The sequence below is a fragment of the Malaya genurostris genome, chromosome 2, assembly GCF_030247185.1.
Source record: "Malaya genurostris strain Urasoe2022 chromosome 2, Malgen_1.1, whole genome shotgun sequence".
In the NCBI taxonomy this organism is placed as follows: Eukaryota; Metazoa; Arthropoda; class Insecta; order Diptera; family Culicidae; genus Malaya; species Malaya genurostris.
Genome location: NC_080571.1, coordinates 264,470,226 through 264,493,053, shown reverse-complemented (window position 1 = coordinate 264,493,053; position 22,828 = coordinate 264,470,226). Strand labels below are relative to the sequence as shown.

Below are 22,828 nucleotides of genomic sequence, written 5' to 3'. Positions count from 1 at the left end.
TCACTTTGAAGAGTAATTTCGAATGACTCGGCACTCGCTGAAAGTAAGTCATAATAGTAAACGGCAGAGAAAAGTTTTCTCTTTCGTCTGGTGTTAAATTTAATACTCTATCTTTCATAGCTCGCTTGCAATTTCTTTCGAAAGTGGAAGTTGACAGGTGGCTTATTGGCCGTTCTAAAAAAAACGCGTGATATTTTCTATCGCAATATCTGGCATCTCTGGTCGTGAGGGAAAGTAAAAAATAAACAAATAGTTCTTTTTTGCTGTGTCAGTTTGACGGCTAAAACCGGCATCGGTCCATTTCCTTCATTTCGTCAAATAAACAGTAACAATACAGTACAATGTTTTCAAAATGCCTTTCCCATCTAAGCAGAGAAAAGCAGCATTAATTCGCGAAAATCTAAAGAGAAAAAAACGGAATGAGTTAGGAAAGTGTGTTTCGGATAGTGATAACGTAAGGAAATCATCAGTCAAAGCTGTTGAAGAACTGCTGGTTCAAAACAATTCTACGGAATTTAGAAATTTCACTGCATCTAATAATTTGGTATCAATAGGTAAAGTTCTAAAATATTTACGCCAATCTATTAATTTAAAGCCTAGAGTAAAATGATAACACGATGAGTTTGTCGCCGAAATCTAAAGAGTAGAATTTGTTGGTTTGTTTGTTTTTTAATAAGGAGGTAATTCCGGAATTACTTAAATAAGAAAACCACCAACATAGAAAAACGGCTTCGTTTAATACTTCATTATGCATCTGTTGCTTGTAATAGGTAGTCAAAATCATTATGGGTAGTTGATCATAGGAAATAATAAGTTTAACGGTCAGATTAAACCAACATTCGTATGAGTTAGAAATACTCCCGCAGTCGGCGCCACCTAAACATAATGCTCTGGATGTTTTGACAGCTTGTTTTGTTTTGTATTTCTTTGTCGTAAATTGATAAATTGAAGTATTTCTAGGCACAATGGGTCGTCGATGTGAGTTTTACTACTGCAACAGTAACGAAGGATTAGGGAAATCCTTTTACGGTTTCCCAACGGATGAAAAATTGTAAGACCTGTGTTGCATTTATATAGGTACATATAATTACAAATCCACACACTGTATACCATCATATCTTTTTACACAGATGCGCAGAATGGGTAACTTTTTGCGAATCAAAGGAATTAACAGCTATTTTTAAAGCCGGAGGTGTGGAATCGTTACGAAAACGTCGGTTATGTTCGGATCATTTTCAACAATCGGACTTTAAAGACCTAGCACAGCGACAAAAAGGGTTCGTAATATTTCTTATACATTATATTCTACTGCTAACAAAAGGAAATCTTGACAGATTGCGCGGTGGTGCTACTCCCTCATATTTTACTGTTCCTACTACGGCAGGCACATTCTCTGTAAAATTTATTAAGACTAATTAACTTAGTAAACAACCTTTAGGTAATACTGTAAATAAGTTTCATTTGAAGCATTGTACGTTTTATTATTTGAATACATACATTTACAATACATCGAATCGAATGATTTATTTTTAATAATTCAAGCTCCCACATCTATTTTGTTGAACACATCCATAATATGATCGAAATTGTTGAAGTTAGGACGTTGAGGAATTGATTCTGGTGGCAAATATGGATCAAAATCTAAGTTAAATGCTGGAATCGGGCGCAGAAACTCGGCCAAATCTGGTTCGGGATCTCGCTTTTCCCTCATAACGTAGTTAACACGGATGGATTTTTTCCTGATGGGAATCAGAACGGAATCATTCACGTTCACTGGTACCAATCCTTTGAATACATTTTCATCGTGATTGAAATTTAATTTTTTGGTCACCTATAATCAGATTATCAATGAACATTCTCGAGAATAAAAGAAAAATATACAATACCTCTTCGCGTACGAATTTCTTGCTTTTGGGAGTTAGTTCTCCAATATTAGCTGGAGCCTTCGAATGAATGTTTTTAACTTCATCGATTTGTTTGCGTACGTTTAAAGCTGTATGTAGCTCCGGCTGTTTGAATTTATTTATTGAGACCAAACAAGACTTGACATTAGGTTGACCGACTTGTTTCACATCAGGCTCAGATGTGCTCGTGCCTCTTGTTGCTTTCCATACTGTTGCATTACTCTTGGTTAGAGGAATTTCGACGTCTCGTAAGAAATACTTTCTGTATTTGCTTTTTTTCATCCTTAAGCTGTTTGATTTAGCGCCTTCTTCGAGATTCAAAATCAAGAAATGGATTCTAAAGGTATTGGTTTGTTTGACATTTGTAAATAAAAGCATTCATAAGATTGTTGAAAAACGTGTTAGATTAGGTGATGAAGTCAGTTGTTTTGATCAATTGATTACAGCATTCATTAAACTTACGGTGGAAAATTTTATATCATGCATGATACGTGCACATAAAAAAAAATAAAATTTAATTTTCAATGAAGAGTGCGCTGCGTATTCATATTTCTCTACAACGTCTGGCATCTCTGAATGTGACTGTTAGATCACAAGGGGTCTGTTAAATATTGGTTAGAAAATTCCTACCCACTTGTACGCAGCGGGCAGATTTCCCCCCAGACGGCTAGCTATGTCTGTCAGCCATTTTTGCCATACAAGATTGGCAGAACCGTTTTGAATCGGTTCTACATTTTAAGCGTCTTGGTTTTATTTTTTCGATAAAAAGTACATATGACCGGCAAAAAATGAAATAAAACTAAATAATTAAAAAAATAAAACCAAAAAATAAATTCAAAACGGTTCTGCCAGTCGTGTATGGCAAGAATCCGACAGAAAAAGAACCGTTAATAACCGCTAGGCGAAATTCTCTGCCGGAAACGGTTGTTGCATTGTTGCATTGTTGCCAGACTTTTGCCGGAAATCTGGCAGTCATTTGGGGGGGAATCTGCCCGCCGCGTACAAGTGGACGAGCTCCGAAAAATTAGAGTGCCTAATACTAAAGTGCATATAACCAGAGGGACGACAGCTGTAAATTTAGAATGATAGTTTCCAGTTCCAAACAAGCAAACGACCTGTCAATTGCAATGTAAAGCTAACGACATTGGCAATATTTCGGATCAAATGTTTTGAATTGTTGCCAACATTACGGATGAGAAGTCGTCACTCCGGTTATAGGCGCTCTATCTAATACTAGCTACTCAAGTTATGCTAAAACCATATATCTATCCAATAATTGAGTAGTTGTATAAAGAAAAAAGTTGGCCGATGTGTGATGGATGTCACTTAAAATCAGATACTCTTTCATCAAATACCGTATCAATACATGTAATGGAGTTCAACCTAATTTTAGGTAAAACATCATTAAGTGCAACTGAGTAGCGACAAGAAAGGGTGTATCTGGGCCGCGTTTACAGAGAGGCAGTGGGCGCACGTTCCCCGGCCCAACGGTCTTGACGGGACCAATCGAGCAAAAAAAAGGTCATTCAGTTAGTTAGGGATAGATGTTTATAGTTATTAATAAAAGCGAAAGTAAACAAAGAGAATTGTCGCTTGGTTATGGAACCTTTTGAAAATAATTGACTGAAAACCGGACTTATTGTAGTACTTTTACTTTATTTGAATTTATCGAGAGCTTGAATAACTTTTTATCTTAAATATTAAGGAGGAATTGTAGTCGATATAAAAACTAAACTTCTTTCTCATTTACTTGTGGACGCCGAGAACAAATTGTGAATATAAACAAATTCCGAATTATTCAAAAGATTTACTTTGTTAACCGTGCTCTTGTTTGATTCTAAAATTTCATCGATATGGTTTGAAACAATCACATTGCGAATTGAAACTTTTTTGCATTGATTTGAAATAAATATTGGTTTGATTCATCGTTTTGTTGTTTCAATCATTATGGATTTTTCTGCATGTATGAAAAGCGAAACATAAATTAATTTAAAATTGAATTTAAGAAAATTTAGAAGACTGGCAGTCAGAATAAGGTTTTTTGGAGAAGTCAAAAAAGGTCAAGTTGTACAGTTTCACGTTCCAAGTAGAAATGCCAGCTTCCTACAGATATTTAATCTGTTCAATCTTTTTCTACAATCGTTAATTTATGTGATGATTATTTTTATTGAGAAGATGTTCTCATAATCAATATTCATGTCACGTAAAATATTCTCTTGACCTTTCAAAATACACTCACTTGCCAGTTCATTACACATTTAGATACCAGAGGATTCCCGAAAATATGGGAACCATATCTTCACATTCGCAGGAATGGTATTTTGAGGATAAATTATTGTTCTGTTCCATTTTTTCTTATTGTTTAGGAAACGACAAATACGACGCATTACTTTTGCTCAGTAAAATATCTCCACAGTTTCAATACCACAGTATATATAGTTTACATTTTAATACACTCTGATTTACAATTACCTCTCGAACCATTTGTAGTATTGTTCTGTTACAGTTTTGCAGCAAAACACTATTCAAAATTATTTGAGCATGCTCATCCAACAGATTTATCGACAGTGTCAACAGGGATGAAAAAAAACATAAATGTTTTGCGTTACTCTCGTTACATTCATTTAACGTTGGTGTCAACTCTATTGATGAAAGTAAATCAATGAATTTGATTGTATCCTAGAAAAGACCTGCCGATTCATCCACTTGAGCTATAGCTGTATTTCAGTTAATCATGTATTTTTCCTCATAATATATTCCACATTTGTGTAACTTAACAGAAATTACAAACCTCAGTAGTTTATTGTAGCAGTTTGTAACAAGTGATAAGTTATTCTCGTGTATGATGTAGAGTTAGGATAAAATTATATATTTTATTAATAATAATTAATAATTATTAAACCGAACGTGTAGCTGTAATCCAGGAATCTGAATTGGTCCGGACTATTTTTAAATTCATACAATGAGTGAAGGGTCACCTTATATTCCTGCTATATTTGGTAGGAAAAATAGATGTTATGTTCCATAGAAGACGCGAAATAAAATGAAGTAGGTTATTGGAGCATTATGAAATAAAGGCATATAAATCTATACTACAACGATAATAGCCATAGTGAATTCGTGTCAGATGGTTAAGCATAAGTGCTTTATTTATTTTAATTATCTGCATTTTTTTGTTACTATATCATATTATAAAATAATCATATACTATATTGCAACAACAAATCATATCATCTGTGTACAATACATTGCAGTTGAACAAAAACCGTGTTTATCGTTAAATCAAAAAGATATTACAACAAATCAGGTTATCACAAAACAAAAAATTTTTATATAATTTGAACTATAGCAGTTACCTTTTTTACTTATGCGGGTTGTTATTTTATATATTGGTTGAAGTAACATGGAGATTTGCTCAGATTTTCATGTGATCAAGGCTGAAAAACTAATAATTGGCTGGCAGCTCTGCTTCTAACCAATAATTCGAACCTATTCGGCAAGGTAAACAAATTTCTGTCAACGAAAGAAACAGTTGTTTCGCTGGCACTCCACCCACCACCACCCACAAATGATAAAATTTTGGTAACGTAAAGGCCGGGGGCTAGTGATGATAGGCGTTTTTATGCGGAGTCAGTTGGAAAATAAACAGTATCAGACACAGGTTAACAAATTTTATCCTGTTGGCATTTATCATCACTAACTGCACAGTGGGGAAATAAGTTTGAATTGTACACCAAGAAAATTATGTAAGTTTTTTCTAGTTAAGAAACTGTTTTGCTTCAAACGTTTATGGTGCAGTTTCTAAGCGTAACAAAGGAAACAGTTTTTGAAAATTAAACGCAAACTATTGAAAACAAACAAGAAAAAGTGATGCGATTCACTACAGCAGCGATAGCCTTGATAGCCTTCATAGTGATATTCTCGATATTCGTGGCGAATGTTGCAAATTTGGTTGGAATTGATAGCAAGCTGAGTAAGCGGTTAGATGCCGCATACAGCGAGGGTAAGCATCGCTGGCAGATGGATCATCACCAGTGGACAGGAAAACAACTCAAGCTTGACGATAGTCCGAAACATTTGATGTGGTTTCTTCAGGTAAGTGTGCATAGCCGAATGTGTGATTGAGATCGCAACGTTGTTTCTGCCATCCTGCGAGAAGGTTATTGCAGCTTCTGTAGGTTGAATTATGCATGAAAGAGCCACACCAATTTCAGACCTAATGCAATGATCAACCTCATTTCACAAGTTTTGGGCGTTGAACAGAAACGAGGTCGGTTTCAATGTTTCATCGGTGAAGGTTAAATTGTTTATTAATGATTACAATTTTTTTTTCAGATTTCTGATATCCATATAAGTCTCTATCAGGATCCCACCCGCGTACCGCATTTAGTCGAGTTCTGCAATCAAACAGTTGACATAATCCGACCTACGATTGTGCTTGCTTCGGGTGATTTGACGGATGCAAAAACATCGGACTTTCTCGGATCCCAACAGCATGAAGATGAGTGGCGTTGGTATAGGGATGTTCTACGTGATACGAATGTTCTGAATAAAACCACCTGGTTAGATATTCGGGGCAACCATGATAACTTTAACGTCCCGGCTCTGCAAACAAAGCATGATTTGTTCACTAACTATTCCGTGCAGGGTAAAAATCATCCGCGTTCCTACATGCATCAAGTGACGGTAGGAGGCGATCGTTATAGTTTTATTGCTGTGGACGCCTGTCTAGAACCAGGCCCGAAAAGGCCATTCAATTTTGTTGGCATGCTTTCAATGAACGAAACAGAGCACATTATCAGTTTGGCTGAAAAATCAAGAGAAATGGATACCAACTATACGATTTGGTTCGGCCATTATCCTACCTCGTGCATTTTGACACCCGGCTTAGGAACCAGTGGGGTTCGAAATCTGATCGGAAAATATCAGGAAGGATACGCCTATCTTTGTGGTCATTTCCACAAATTGGGGGGAGCAGTTCCCCAGATGTACACGATGCAGCAGGAAGGATTTCTCGAGTTGGAGCTCGGTGACTGGATGAAAAATAGAATGTATCGGTTGGCAGCTTTCGATCACGGTTTGTTCTCTTTTGTTGATTTGCAACACAACCAATGGCCGGTAATATTAATAACGAACCCAAAAAATGCCCTTTTCAATATACCGGGCAAAGAGGGTTCACTAGTCCAGCTGGAATCTAGTCACATTCGGTTGCTAGCATTTTCACCAGCGAAGATTTCCGAGTGTCAAGTTAAGGTGGATCAGCAAGAATGGATTGACTGTACCCGAGTTAGTAAGGAATTGTTTGTGGTGCCATGGATGCCCTCGCGGTACGACCAAGGAATGCACCAACTTTCGGTGTTCGTGCGAGACGTTGATGGTCGATATCGAGTGCTGGAACAGGAGTTCACTTTGGATGGTTCTAGGAAAAAATTCAGCCTTCTGGCACGGTTTGTGCTGATGTACGACACGAACAAAATATTTCAGGCATTTTTCAGTGTGGCACTGATTTGCTGTTTGCTACCGCTGTGTGTTTTCCGTATTTGGCATATGCTTGTGAGGTGTAAGTATAATGTTCCATCAATTATCTACCTGCAATGTGGGATGTGGAAATTTTAAAAATAGACGAATATCGCACCAAATCGTATGCGGAGTTTACAGCATCCTCTCAGATTTTAATGAAACACGCTGAATATGTAGACTTTGTAAAAAAAACGTTCTTAATCCACCTAGCAGTGAGATAATACCTTTTCTTATCAATCAGCATGTGTATTTCGCGTGAATATTCTTCGAATCGAAATAGATAGAAATTGTATGAAACCCTAAACTTATTATTGACAGTATTTCAATTTAAATACATATGTCATCCTGTAGTTCCGGAGGCAGAAGTCGGATCCAAATAAAATTCAGAACGTTATATGGGAGCATAGGACTGTTCATATGAGTCTAGGTTTGTAGAAATCAATTGAGGCATTTCCGAGAAAAATTAGTGAAATTATTTTGCACACACAAATTTCCTTATCTCGACAAGCCTCTTCAAATGGTATAAGGGTGTAAGAAGTTGTGTTCTTCCAGCAATTATTGTTGCAAGCAGTATAAATCAATATAAATAAGAAATTGTTTTGAATGCCAAAAACGAACCGTGCTAAAATCGAAACGAGTGCTGTGCATAGTCTTTTAGGTGCTAAGAAACAATAGCATAAAACAGTATTGCATATCGGGTTTCACGTTGCTCTGAAACATTGCTTAATCACCAAATGCGTGAAATCTCTACTACTGGAGTAAGGCGAAAAGTCACTTACACAAAAATATTGATATCTCCGTTAAAAATGGACGGATTTTAAATCTATGGCTAGTTGGATAGCTATTATCGTGCGGAATCTAAGTCTGAAAACATATTCTGTTTTTCATGGTCATTTGTTACAGATGTTGCAAAAAAAACTGAAAATTTTGACATAAAACTTCGTATAACTCAAAAAACAAAACAACAAAACAATTCAACAGCGTTCAGGATGACCTTACATTTGCGACTAATTTGTTCAAAATCGGTCCAGCCATCTTTGAGATCTCGACCTCTTAGTTGACAACACACATGCAGACACACACGGACATTTTCTCAGTTCGTTGAGCTGAATTGAGTGGTATATGACACTCGGCCCTCGGCTGTTGTTTCATTAGAATGACTGCACGAGAATGGAAGAGAGCGAAAATTGTTCACCAATAGCACTGTTTCTCCTTCTCTCGGTAACGGAGAATGTCTAACCTCACAAATCAAAGCAAACAACTATCTTCACTAGACTGGATAGTGCAGAAGATTATATATCCAGTTTTTGCTAACAGACTGATAACTAACTCTTAACTGTCGAATATTTCTCCGAGGTCCGAACGCGCTTCACATTTGTTTATACATAATTCATTTTGTGTGCACTGACACCGCTAGCACGTTTAATTGAATAAAGGTTTTGCTGCAATGAGGGCATGGGTTTTTTTACAGTTCTCAACAAGTCATAGTAATACGCAATGAGAATTCAATTAAAAAAAATTCCATGCTAAATACTGATTATTAGACTTTACGCCATCGCTAATCCTGCGCCCCTGTTACTTTTGTTTATAACATTCAAGTATAACTAAGAATTCTTATGCTCTATTAACTTCACACGGATTAAATGAGTGATATGCAACAGTTTTCGTGACATAGATTCATCATTAACAGTAGTTCGGAAATTGATTTTACGTTTCGTCTTTGACTCATCAGTGCGTAGCAGTTTATGTCTAACTGCTAGCGCGACCTGGCGGCTCAAACGCTAGGCAGACGTTAAGTTAAGGTGAAATGTAGCGGAATGCGAAAATCGCGTTTTTGATCAATTATTCAAAAACTAGACCGATTTTCGAAAAACCAAAAACACTTAAGTTTTCGAAATCAAATTTATCATAACTAAGTATTCTTAGAATTTTGAAATTTTGCTTTGCCGAGCCGTAATTGGTTTTTGAAATGTATAAACGGTCACTGTTCCGTCCCACGGGGATGATTTTAGAACTGAAAAGTAGTATTTGTAGCAGAATTTCACAAAGAATCTGAAAATGCAACTCAAAATTATAAAATTTTAGCGAAAACAACCGAAAATTGAAAAAGTTTTCATAAACTTTTCTGCATTTTTTTTATTGCTTGCGCGCTGCTGTTTCGTATTGAGGTGGTGTGAGAAATGCACGGTGGGCACGGTGGCATTATATCGTGAGCAAAAAATAGATATAAAATAATGACGCGAATTTATGCAGCATTGGGTTTTGTGTTGAAATAAAAACGACTTGAATACAATAAAATGAGTATTGTAAGAAATCGTTTATTTTCTAAGTAGCTGTCATTTATACAAACAATGTGATAAACATTGAGGGCCAGCTTCGAGACAGTCAGCATGGAAAACTTATTGGAATTCATTGGTTTTTCGATTATTATGAATACAATGAATCAACGCTTGATTTTGCTTTCAAAATCGATTGAATAATAAGGAACTACGAAATAACTTTATATTCAATTTCGTGCCCCAAATATGTGCTTGAGAAAAGATTCACTAAATAATTTTAACTGCATGGTATGATGAACTATTAGTTATAATTGGAATGTATTCCAATAATGTATTCTAAGAAATTATTAAACTATTGATGATTTCTGGCACCGGAGGCCAGAGGCTGTTTGGTCTTCGGTTCGTTATCGTTGAAACAGACATTTCTAGACTCATCATGCTATACAATTCCGAAAGTCGCTTCCGAAAAAAAGTTAATGGTGAATACTTTTACGTAAATTCTATCTCATCGGCGGGAAGGGTCTGGTGAACGACTGGCAAAGATATCGAAAATACTTGAATGTTCTCTTGTCTTCAACCGTTCTTTTGAAGGAGAATCGATGCTTGCTACTAAAATCAGGCATATACATGGTTAGCAAGTTAGTCAATACATATACATATAACCTCATTTTAATCATTCATAATTACTCATGATTTATAGCTCTAGTGTAAGAGTAATCACTAACAATGATGATTGAATCAGCATATATTCAAAGTGTGAAGAATTCTAAAATCCATTACGTCCCGTCTTTTTTACAAGCCAATATAACGAGAATTAAACCCACTGCGCTCAATCATTGAAAAAAGTTCTTGTTTCTATGTGGCCGTTTTTCTTGGTACGCTTTGTGCGACGGTTCGTTCAACTGAAGCGGATAAAATTTTGCGCGCATTTTATGACGCTACATTTCACCTTAATGCTATTTGCAATATACTTTTTTCTATCACAACCGAAACAGATTTCAGCTAGCTAACCGTACAGATTTTGGTAATTTGAAGGGAAAAGGCTTACTTTTTTACCCCAAATTAAATGCACATACCCGTTTTTGAAATTGATTTTACGTTTCGTTTACGCGTTACGTTTTTTTACAAGCAGTTTGGAGTTCGCAGAAACATTTGATATTTAAGAGCCAGTATAAGTCTGCTGGCGAAAAATGAATATATAATCTTCAGCACTATCCAGCCTCGTGAAGATAGTTGCTTGTTATGAATTATTTTGTAAGAGGAACGACGTTCAGACCAAGAAAGAGAAAATTATATTCACGGCTTCTGTGCTTCATGAAGGCTCTAATACCAGCACATTGTACCATCTGTGTATATTTCGAACATAATTCGTTTTGTTTGTGTGGTTCTTTTTGGCTTTCTGTTATATTGTTTCTTAGAGCTGAAGCAAAGATATTGTATTCGTTTTTATAACAATTCGGCAAAAATATCTTAGCGACTCTACTAATAAGATAGCAACTGTTGGTACAATAGCCCTACGTCTCAACAAGACTCAAATCGAATCGTTATACACATCATATTTGTGGTCCAAAAAACTTGAAATCTCATCAAATCTTGTCTCGATAGATGGTGCTGTGCCACGCCCACGGATTCGAAGCTATTGTTGCCGTGGCTGGATCCGTAAGATGTGGATATTGTCAACGGTCGATCGTCTGGTGTTTCCAATCGTAGGCTACTGTCTGTATCTGACTTGCGGTCCCTGGTCTTTCGGCGAGATTATTGACGGCCACATGGGCATTGTATTTGTATGGGGCATATTCGTGAACGGAGCCTTTCTACCGGGAACTCTTACCTACTTGTACGGATTTTTCCAGTTGGCGTTCTGTCAACTCCCACTGATCGTTATTTTTGCTAGTAATTCACAAAAAAGGTAACAATCGAAAAAAATTAAGAAAAAAAAATCATCTAAATTCTTATTATTTCATCTATACACAGATTTTACCGAGGACCGTCAAGTGGGGAGAAAAAACTGAACTTCCTGGCAGCCAGCTGGCAGAATCTTCCCTTCATACTCATCATGACGGTTGAACTACTGTTGGCGCTGATTTTCTGGAACGCGTACGGAACTTTAGCGTTCATGATTACACCGCTACGAACGTGGTCAATTTTGCTGAACTTGCTGCTGTGGTATCAATCGAAAAACCTTCCAATGAAGTGTCTTCGATCGGCCGCTGCCGTCTGGTCCCCACCACCGGAACCGAAGTCAAATCTCGCCCAGTAAGCTTCTGGTTTTGAAATGTGACGACTAAACTTTAACCAAAAACATATCAGGAATTGAGTGTTTTTTGCCTTTTTCTGAATTCACGAAAAACTGTCATAGAAAAATTTATATTTATTATTGTTATCAATAATTTCTACTACAGATTATGATTATCGACTGAGCAAAGCTAGACAAATCTTGACTATACAAATTTAGTGCTGTTAGTTAGTTTATCGACCAATTTTATTTAAAATAACTGTTATCGGTGATTTGTTCTCAACAAAATTTTACACCTGGACAAAGTAAGTTTTGTTAATCCATCTAACTAGTTAACATGCGGGTGCTGCTGGCCCACACACAAATGAGTACTGTTTCGTTGTTTGTTGTTGTTAACATGCGTTTTCGTATAATATCGGTCGCTACCACCGAATTGATAATATATATATATATACCTGTACAATGTAGTGCTATACACACAGTGCACCCGCTAGGTTCCATCCAAAGTGGTTGAGATTCAGAACTGTATATGAGATTTGCTACTACTCTAGCAATAATCGCAATCAGAAGGTTAATTCATTAGAGAAAATACATACACTCTAGTAGATTTCGTATGCTGAAAACGGCTAGCATTTTCGCTTAACTCTAGAAACATAGTTGTTTAAATACATGTTATTGTGTAATATGAGTGATTATGAAAGAAAACGAAGTATTTGTCTAACAATAGCCTTGTGATAATAAAAGTAATATCGGCTGAATAAATAGTCTATTCTGTGAGTTGATTCTTTTTTAATACTAAAGGTAACTCTATCGAACACCATGATTGTGGTATTTGACAGTATAGAAAAAATATTGGAAACGGTTACTTACTTGCAATGAAGAAGAATCCAAAACCTACCAAAACGGCAACCGGATTGACGTGAATACGAATAAAACTGACACGTTTTTTTAAATCTTAATATTTATATAAAATATTTGTGTAAATTAATCTTGCTTTCACGTCTTCGCTTGCCACAATTTGGATCGAAATAATGATAATTCTGAGAGAAACCAGAGCTCCGACCTGGAAGGATTCTTTGTGGCCGTAGGTACGTAGCACCAGCCATACAATGACTCTGTAACGCTATGAATCGGCTGCGAAGTCTGTTGAAACGGAAGGTCAAGTTCGACAAAAGCAATGTAATACCAAGGCATTTTAAGAGGAACCGTTTATGTTGTCGGTGATGCTGAATGTTGAAGAGTTGGATTCGATGGTTGACGGGTGCTGCTGACGTCCATCATTTCTTTTCTTGTTGACCTAATGTCCGTGGGTACGATACTGATAAGATTGGTTAAGGTAAAGCGTTTGGCATCAATGACAATTCACCAAGTGAAGAAATTATTAAACCATTGGATGGATCGAAGATAGAAAAACCCTATGATATGAAAAGAATCAGTTCGAAAAAATCTTGTGATTTCACATCTTACAAGATGCACATAACTGGAGCGTCGTATTTCACACAAATTTATGTTCAAAAACATGTAAAATTGTGCGATTTGAAAACTACATGGCTTGAACTCGAGTGAAATAATATAAACAAAAGACCGATAGCAACAGCGGGACTTGAACCGAGAAACATTAGATCACAAAACACATCGATTAATCGACTGAACTAAAGAAGCACATATGTGTTTGTTGAATAATTGATACATATATTCCATACTGCGGTAATTGGTAGCCAAGTGCGATTTACACTCGGAGCGTGTAAAATTTTGTGCGCATGGCATATTGCGTCATTTGAAAAATCAAGTAGTTATGAATTTTATCGTTTGTAGGTTTATGTCACATGTAAAATTCATAATTTTTTTCTGTGACGAAATATTTCTTCGGCTTCCTTTTACGATGTTTGGGGCAAACACGAGATCAATGCAAGTCTCTTCAAGTGTAGTAGCTTGTGAAGGCTTAGATATCGTCTACAATTTGATATACTTACTCGTGAAATCACAGATAATGTTTTGGCTTTGAAGCGTTCATAGAGAAATCTCAATTGACAGGAACGTGTTTTCACGGAAATAAAAACAAATTATCTTTTTCAGAATCGATTCACTGGTCCTATAAAGAATCCATCGATTATCACCCCGATTCTTTATTTCTGTCGAATGTAAAACTGTACACTTGTAAAAATAGCATCGAAACAAGAGTAGTAACAAATTATATTGCAGTAACTTTTTCCTGATCAGTTTGCGACAAAAAGTATCAGTACACGGAACGACCGAAATTAGCTCTGCGCCTAATTTGTATTACTGTTTTTGAATTAGTTGATTTTAACAACAAAATTTCCAAAATAACTATAAAATTAGTTAAAATTGAGAATTTACTCTTATTTTTAGAGAATATGTTTAGTTAATATCCTGGACACAAACCAGCAATATTTCAATCCAACATGAAATTCTCATTGACAACTAATTTAGTTTTAAAAATCAGAAAATTTGTTACTATTTATCTATCACCATCATTACTGAAGGACAGCACAACGAAAACCAAAATGAAATGGGTTTTATTAACAAGTTTATTAGCCAAAAACTCATGAGAAGTGTCAAAGCAAAACAAACCATTAAAAAGCTAAAATGGACAGTCTTGTTGGAACTGCTTGCGAATTGTTTAGATGTTTTTCGCATGTGTTACGATATATCAAAGACATCATATTAACAAGATATTCAGCTCTCACATTTCCCGAACAAATCATTGGCAACATCCTTTTTTGCGAGCATGTCGCCCTCAGGCGAGTCCGTATCGAATCTCGTACATAGAAGTAAGGGAGAGAAATGTCAAATTGAATAGCAGCACTGCGCATCCATACCATTGACATGATAGGTTGAATGTGATGTCGCGCGATGGCGTTGCTGAACTGAAGATTGATTTCGATCCAAGCTGACAGGGTCTGGACATATCCATATACAAATTTCTAAACCGAGTTGTGAAAATGACGTAAACTCTTAGTGAAAAGTGCATTTATTCAGAATTTGTGCTCATTTGAAGCGATTGTGCGTAATAATGTTTGAAGTGAGTTTCGAATGTTGCACTCTAATTGTTTATGTCAAATGATGTTTTTTGTATCTTCCAACCTTACGGGCTACGCCGTCCGGTGTACTACTTGTATTCGATTTTTGTTTTCCGAGTGCTCAAAGTTTTCAGTGAGAGAGTCGATTTCGCAAAATCGAATGAAGAAAACAGCGATTTAGAAGAAAATTTTTCAGGAAGAAGTTTATGTTTCGTTGATGTCTTTTTCTCCATCGTATTTATACCATTATCCATTATAACATCGTATTTATACCTGTCAATATAGAAAAGACAACCGCGACTAAATTTTTTTCGGTAGTAGTGTGCCATCTAGTGGCTAGTAGTCATTACGGTGTTGACATTTTTTCGGTGACAGAGCGCCATATAGCTGCAAATTGCAGAAGCCAATTCAACCATTCATGTTGGTTGAAAACAACGTTTTATTTCTCTAATTCAACTAAAAAATTAGTTGAATGGAAATGAAGTGTGCTAAGAAATGACAGCACGTTTAATTGGTGAATTCAACTAAAAAATAGCTATTTCAACAAATATTTTATTATTATTAGGGAAAATAGAATTAAAAAATCTAAATTATCAAAAGTAAGATTTTTCTTAGTTGTCTCAAAAAATAACTGACTAAAATCAGAAAATCAACTAATTTTTTCGCCAAAATGCTAATTTCGGTCTTTCCGTGTACCGGCGCCGGCCAGGCCCGAACGTAGGTCGTCTAAGGAATGGGAAGGGATGTTAGTTCAACACTTGTTGTTATATATGTTGTCTCTGTTATTAACTTTGTAATATTAATGGATTTGCACAATAGTTGATTTTTATCATTCAATTTATAATCTTGAAAGACATGCACTGACATGGAAGAAGAAAACATATTTTTTCCGAAGCTAACCGGAAATTGATAAGTTGAATGGAGTTGAATGAAATGATAATTTAGTAAAATGGAGTAATCAGATGTGAAACATTGAAAAACATCTGATAACTGAAAGGAAAAAGTAACTCCTGCAATTGTTGCCTTTTACGACATGGAAGCAGGAACCCAGTGGATCTATTCTTGACTCATTTTTTCCGCCGGATTCCACACGGCATCTAGGCTGGTACTGTCCGGAGAGAGCTAATAGGTACGATCAATCTCCTAGTGGACCCCAGCCCCTGGTGAGAAATCGAAATCCGGAGATTGCAAAAACGTCGAAACGAGGTTCCATCTGTTTAGAGTGGAATCCAAACCTCTCCGTCCGAGATGTCTCAAACAAACTGTGAGACTGTCGTTCACAACTAGCCATCCAGATGAAAATCGAACCGGACTGTCGACTTACAAGGACTCCAAACCGTGAAGAATAACAAGTCAGTCAAAGTACGACCGTGGAAGCTGTACATAAAGATGCTGGTGAAGTTTGATTGCGTTTTAGAACGATGAAATCGTAAATTGCAGACATACTTTAAACATATTTTTGGATAGAAGTATTATAGGAAAACTGAAAGAAGAATAAGTGGGGTAAAGAGCAACACTTACACACCAAACTGGACCAAGGCTTTTGGGGGGAAATTCAAGCACGGGAGGACATGAGAATAAAGAAAAATTAATGCATGTGATGTGCGTGTAGTGTTTTTACCTTTTTTTGCCTTTTTAATATAGAAAGGTTATGCAATCTCTTGAAAAATCGACTAGTAAAAAGTATCATATAACTTTCAACTCAGTTCATCGAGCTGAGCAATGTCTGTGCGTGTATGTATGTGTGTGTCGAATAATCTCACTAAGTTTTCCCGGAGATGGCTGACCCGATTTTGACAAACTTAGATTCTAATAAAAGGTCTCGTGGCCCCATACGGAATTCCTGAATTACATCCGGTTCCGACTTTCGATTCCGGAGTTATAGGGTAAAGTGTATTAAATATTATACACCGTTACTTGCACTGGCGAAACAAGAAACGCAAATTTTTATTAAACTGGACTCAAAATTACACAAATCGATAGCCATTATCAGTAGACAACTAAACAAACCGATTCCGACTATCTTTATTCCCGGTCTCCGGTTCCGGAACCAACGTAAATAGTGGACATATGGTTGACCGATTTCCACAAACTTAGATTAAAAGGTCTTACGGACCCGTACTGAATTCCTGAATTTCATCGGGTTCCGACTTCCGGTTCTGGAGTTATCGGATAAAATGTGTTAAATATTGTACACCGTCACTTAAAGCGGTGAAACAAAAACCGTAAAACAATGTGTAAATTCGACTCAAAACTAAACCAATCGATAGCTATTATCAATAGGCAGCTGAACAAACCGATTCTGGCCAATTGATGTGTAAAAAATGGTTCACCGAAGGCGGCTCTAAATTTGGTAATTGTTTCGCGTGCCGTGTGGGATGTGGCACCGTCTTGTTGGGCAAAAAAATCGTCAATTATTACACAGTAGCGCTCGTCATGCACAGTAACGTTCAGCCCATCGTCGCCTCTGAAGAAGTACCGCCCGATGATGCCACCAGCTCATAATCCATACCAAAAAGTGATTTTTTGGATGCATTGGTAGCTCTTGCAATGCTTCTGGCAGGTATTAACTCCAGATGCGCCAATTTTGCTTGTTGACGTATCCATTCAACCAGAAATGAGCTCCGTCGCTGAACACAATTTTTCGATAAAAAAGTGGATCTCTTAATTTCTTAATCGAGCATGAGTCTTGATAATGACATTCAATAACTTGCAATCGTTGTTCGTTCGTAAGTCGATTCATGATTAAATTATAGACCAAACTGAACAAGTTTAACACTGACACAAGGCCCAGTTTACGCTTGATCTGCCAAAAACAGTGTTGCGAAGAAGATACCAGCAAATAATCATTCTTTACTTTCAATTCATCCTGATGTTTGTGGTGGAGAAGTGATTACAAGATCAAAATTTAAATCATCTTACTAGTCAGACAGTAATGAAAAAAAATGAACATACCTTAGTGTTTTGTCAGTAAAAACATATCCTTACTGGGAGTTGAATGAGCTAGAGAGAATAGAGAGAAAATAGAATAAATAGCTTCATGATGCGGATATTCTAGGAGAACTGTCTGAAGCAGCTGATGAATATTGGGGACATACAACCACAAGCAGTACAATTCGCGATCATATCTAAGTTATCTGCATCTCTTTTGATTCCGTGATTTCGATTTTACGTACGCTTCCAATAAAGGTTATGAGTTTTCATTTGACTCTCATGAAATACAATCTACATGCGATCCACATGACAAATCTAATGGATATTGAAATTTTATTGGAAAAAGTTTCATCGACGTTTCGCATAGCTTGTATATGATATTTTTATCATTTTCAAAATAATTATGACGATTCGAAATTTCTTGGACATCATCTGCATACGATCCATATGACGCATCCAATGAATATAGACTATGTAAAGAGAGGAGTTCTGCCAGGTTTTCCTATAAATTGTGTATGATATTCTTATCAATTTCATTACGGTTACGCTGACTTAGACTTCACGTACATCTTTAATAAAGATTATAAATTATCCATATTATACGATTCATATGACAAATGTAATCAATATAAATAAGATTTCTATTTCAGCGTATATTTTTGCAATGATTTTGACTGAGAGATAGAGTTATTGTTAATGATTTTTACCACTTTAATAACAGTGAAATTCGTGCTTGGCTCAAATGTTGTTGGTTTATATTGACGATTCCCTTCAAGGCTGGGTTTCTGGAGATTTCCTTAACCACACATTTTTCTTGCGCACGCACGGCTGCCAAAAGGTTGAACAAATCATCGAAAAAAAAATTTCTTTAGAGCATGTTTAAATATCCACGTGACTGACGACCCTGCAAAATATATTATATATCAATATGGATTACTTTAACGAATCCAATACAAATCGAAAAAGACAACACAGTAACACCATCTCGTGATGAAAAAGGCTATTAGTTCAGTCATGTTTAATGGTTTGCGTTTAGCGTGCACCCAGAGATAAAATGTCAAAAATAATTGAGCATGATACCGACGACACGACCAGGCACTCTGAAGGAAATTCGGCTTGAAACATGTTCGTAAACGATTTGCTATCAGTTACCATAAATTGAGCGATCCCTCGCTATTGACAAAAACAATCTTTTCGAGCAACACTGTTTAGTTGCTACGAAAAAGTTTCCAAGGAGTCCCAATATAAATAAACAAAGAGTTTATCTCCAGAAGTTTGCTACAGGTGGGACAAAGGTCGGGTTCAGGTTTCCCGTATCTAGTGCAGCAAACAATCTAAAAATTCAAATTGACTCGGTCGGTTAAGGGACGATACGGTTAGATTTCGCGTGAAGAATATATCGCTGTTTTGCCTGAACCATCGATCCATTCTGGTTCCAGGAACAAAAATCGATCACTCTTGAGGAACGAAAACATACTCCGTTGCACTGCTGATATCGAGGGAACCGGAACCTGAACGATTATCACGAGCAAGCTATATCACTATCTTCTGCTTTGGTACTCCATACGGAGTTATTTGATACGCCTGACAAAACAGCGGTCGCTCATAGACATCCAAAGTAAAAACATCGATGCTAATTTGTCAGCAAAATGTGGTCTATGCATTACAAGAGAATACATAGCTCCAATTTTCATTTTATATTTCAAACTAATGCATTGAAAAGCAATCGTTTATGTATATGTGAAATAAAATGTGGAGCTGAATCGATTACGGACACTTTATTTAATATTGAATGAATGAGGTAAAATTACAAAATTTTCACAATTACAAATTACAATACAAAATTAGGTTACAAAAATCAAGTAGCTTCCAGGTATTCTGGGATAATATCAATAGTTTGTGGTTTTACACCCCAGGCTATTCTCCAGTCGCCAGGTTCTCTCCATTGAACGCAGAGAAGATCTGAGTTTTTTAAAGTTTCAGTTTCCAGCACAACTTGGTAGATTGTACTTGTTGTTCAGCTTTCGAACGGGTAACCTGAAAATAAATTACTATTCTAAAAAGCTGTCATTATTGCATATTTTATGAATACCTTACCTAGAACTGATAGTCATTTTTTCGGCTAGCACAAAAACATGTCAGTACCGTTTTAGATTTGTTTTTTATTTTTCAACCAGAACAACATTGGTAACTATGGTTCTGTTATTCGAAATAAACAATTTTTGTCCCTTGTTGCTAGTTTCAATATTTTCTTAAGCGATTTAGTTTTGACATTACCAGTTACTAGGGGGTAGTTAAATTTTCGATACAGTTTTAATAGACGAGTGGCAGGTCGTGTCGTCGATGATACCTACATCAGACCCTGTCAGCGTTGAGGGAAATCAATCTTCAGTTCAGCAACGCCATCGCACGGCATCACATTCAACATATCATGTCAATTGTATGGGTGCGCAGTGCTGCTATTTTGGCGCACACGAATTTGACAGTTCTTTCACCTGCTTCTATGTACGAGATTCGATGCGGACTCGCCTGAGGTTGCCATTCTCGTAAAAAAGGATGTTGCCAATAATTTGTTCGGGAAATGTGAGAGCTGGATATTTTGTTAATATGATGTCTTTGCCTAAATAGAGGTGTGAACTTTTTTTTATATTTTAGCGTGTTTTTTTTTCTGACGAAAGTAAATATCGCCTATAAATAATGTAGAATCACGCTTTTTAAGACCTACCGCCTTTACTTTCAAGAGTTATAAAGTAGTATTCAACTTTGCTCATGAATATTATAAATAGTGCTGAAACGCTTATCTTCACGAAACCTGTGAGGGCGATCTTTGGCAGATCACTTCTGGTAAACAGAATATATCAACAAAATTAAAATGAAATGAACGGTGTATTACAAGTTACTTTGGATGCGATATTTTTTTCATTGCGTTCATGGCATTGCATTTAAATTTGCTGCACATTAACTTTTTTCTCCGGGAAAGTTAATATATAGTATGATAAGTGCAATGCAGTAAACATAAGAACAAGATATACTTATTACTTGTACTTAAATTAATAGCTCTCGTTGAGGCGAATTACAACTTACGGTTTATTTATATACTAAATTGGTTTTTTTAAAAGTATTTATTTATTTATTTATTAAATAACCTGATATTGTGTATTTCTATCACTGGAACCGTAATCATTATAATAGTAAACATGAATACAAATGGATTAATTGTTCAAATCAAGAAATTGTAATACTGCCCATACTTGCATATCAGTCCCATATGGAAAATCGGCATGTCGAGAAAAAGACGATTAAAATTTTATTTCCGAATTTTTTGATTTATTGTGCTACCTAATGCTAAATCATGGTATTATTACATAAAATATCGGTAATACACCTTTGCTATTCCAATATTGCAACCAATGAAATTATTGAAATTTGCACTGAATGGGACTGATATGCGGGTACTTTGCATATGAGACAGACATGAGTTTATATTTTTTCACATTTTACTGAAGAAACCCTCAACCTCTATTGCAATTTCTGAGAGTATATTGAGGATAGATTGCATTCCTCATGCTAACTCAATATTGGCGAAAATCGATATGGGACTGATATGCGAGTATGGGCAGAATACTAAATTAGGCAATGTTTGCAAAATTCTGAAATTAGCAAATTTGTAGTGTAACACATGGATCAATAAGTCCCGAGACTAAAGCAGAGATGGCGCTCGTAGTAAACCAGTAACCACGTCTTTCTAGAGTACTAACCTTTGCTTGAAACGGGTCAAAATTTTAAGTCGATCCGGCCAGAAACAGCTGAGTTATCGAGGTTGGAGTAAAGTCGTTTTGTAGTTTGTTTAAAAAGTGGAAAAAACCGAGTTTCGTGTTTTGATAAAACATTGTTTTTTAATGGGTAAAAACACTGTGCAAGCGAAACAATGGATTGAAAAATGTTATCCGGACTCTTGTCCATCAAAAGCAAGGATTTGTCGGTGGTTCGCCGAGTTTAAACGTGGTCGTACCGACACAAATGACGCGGAACGCTCGGGTAGACCTGTGGAAGCCGTTACACCGGAAAATGTGAGCGAAGTGACAAAAATTATAATGAAAGATCGTAAAGTGAAGCTCCGTGAGATTGCTGAGATGACACAGATATCATATGGAAGTGTATTTACTATCCTTCATGAAAAATTGAGCATGAAAAAGATTTTTTCCAAGTGGGTGCCGCGATTGCTTTCGATGGAACAAAAACAGCCTGCCACAAGTCGATGAAAACAATGGCGAAATTGAACGAATTGGGCTTTGATCTGCTTCCCCACCCCCCATACTCGCCAGATTTAGCCCCCAGTGACTACTGGCTCTTTGCTGATCTTAAAAAAATGCTCCAGGGAGAAAGATTTGGCTCAAATGAGGAGGTCATCGCTGAAACTGAAGCTTATTTTGATGCGAAAGATAATTTTTTTTATAAACAGTGTATTGAAAAATTGGAAAAACGTTGGAACCATTTTATCACCCTAAAAGGTGTTTATGTTGATGAATAAAAAAAAATTTGGCAAAAAAAATGTTGTTTCCATTGTTAGTCTTGGGACTTATTGATCCATGTGTTATTAGTAACCTTTTTTTGTCACCGCACTTTACTGTGATGTCCCTCGTGAATCGCAAGAGTGATCCATATTGCTATATAGTATATTTGACCCTGCTCACAAGCGACAACGAAAAAAAAAAAAAAACACGAAGCAAAAAATGAACAAGATGCTTGTCTTGTTATTTACAGAGATCAAAGTTATGATCACGCTTTTGCTTCTGTACACTTTCATACTGTGTAGTTCGGTTTGATGTGAACTGTGCAATATTCGGAATTTAATTCATCAGAAAACAATTAACTTTTACACGATGTTTTTGAATTCAACTAATTCGGAAACAG

The 22,828-nt window shown here is 36.3% G+C and overlaps 3 protein-coding genes across 5 annotated transcripts; 2 read left to right on the top strand and 1 right to left on the bottom strand.

The window, feature by feature from the left end:
- The first annotated feature begins 252 nt into the window (after positions 1 to 252).
- Positions 253 to 1,514, top strand: LOC131429813 (uncharacterized). Of its 2 annotated transcripts, none has more exons than XM_058594200.1 (4): positions 253 to 554; positions 961 to 1,051; positions 1,131 to 1,277; positions 1,335 to 1,514. In XM_058594200.1, the coding sequence occupies exons 1-4, from the start codon at positions 353 to 355 to the stop codon at positions 1,417 to 1,419; spliced, it is 525 nt and encodes a 174-aa protein (XP_058450183.1). In that variant the 5' UTR covers positions 253 to 352; the 3' UTR covers positions 1,420 to 1,514. The 2 variants fall into 2 exon arrangements, 1 of the variants encoding a protein (XP_058450183.1); XR_009229459.1 differs by having other exon boundaries at positions 255 to 554; positions 961 to 1,077.
- LOC131429812 (protein PPP1R35 homolog) lies at positions 1,464 to 2,472 on the bottom strand. 2 transcript variants are annotated; one of them, XM_058594199.1, is made up of 3 exons: positions 2,367 to 2,472; positions 1,887 to 2,241; positions 1,464 to 1,831 (listed from the first exon to the last, which is right to left on the bottom strand). In XM_058594199.1, the coding sequence occupies exons 2-3, from the start codon at positions 2,184 to 2,186 to the stop codon at positions 1,538 to 1,540; spliced, it is 594 nt and encodes a 197-aa protein (XP_058450182.1). In that variant the 5' UTR covers positions 2,187 to 2,241; positions 2,367 to 2,472; the 3' UTR covers positions 1,464 to 1,537. The 2 variants fall into 2 exon arrangements, with proteins under 2 accessions (XP_058450182.1, XP_058450181.1); XM_058594198.1 differs by lacking the exon at positions 2,367 to 2,472 and having other exon boundaries at positions 1,887 to 2,357.
- Positions 2,473 to 5,439: 2,967 nt separating this feature from the next.
- On the top strand, positions 5,440 to 12,716 carry LOC131429811 (transmembrane protein 62-like). Its single transcript, XM_058594197.1, has 4 exons — positions 5,440 to 5,999; positions 6,240 to 7,464; positions 11,309 to 11,612; positions 11,678 to 12,716. The coding sequence occupies exons 1-4, from the start codon at positions 5,775 to 5,777 to the stop codon at positions 11,961 to 11,963; spliced, it is 2,040 nt and encodes a 679-aa protein (XP_058450180.1). The 5' UTR covers positions 5,440 to 5,774; the 3' UTR covers positions 11,964 to 12,716.
- Positions 12,717 to 22,828: the final 10,112 nt, after the last annotated feature.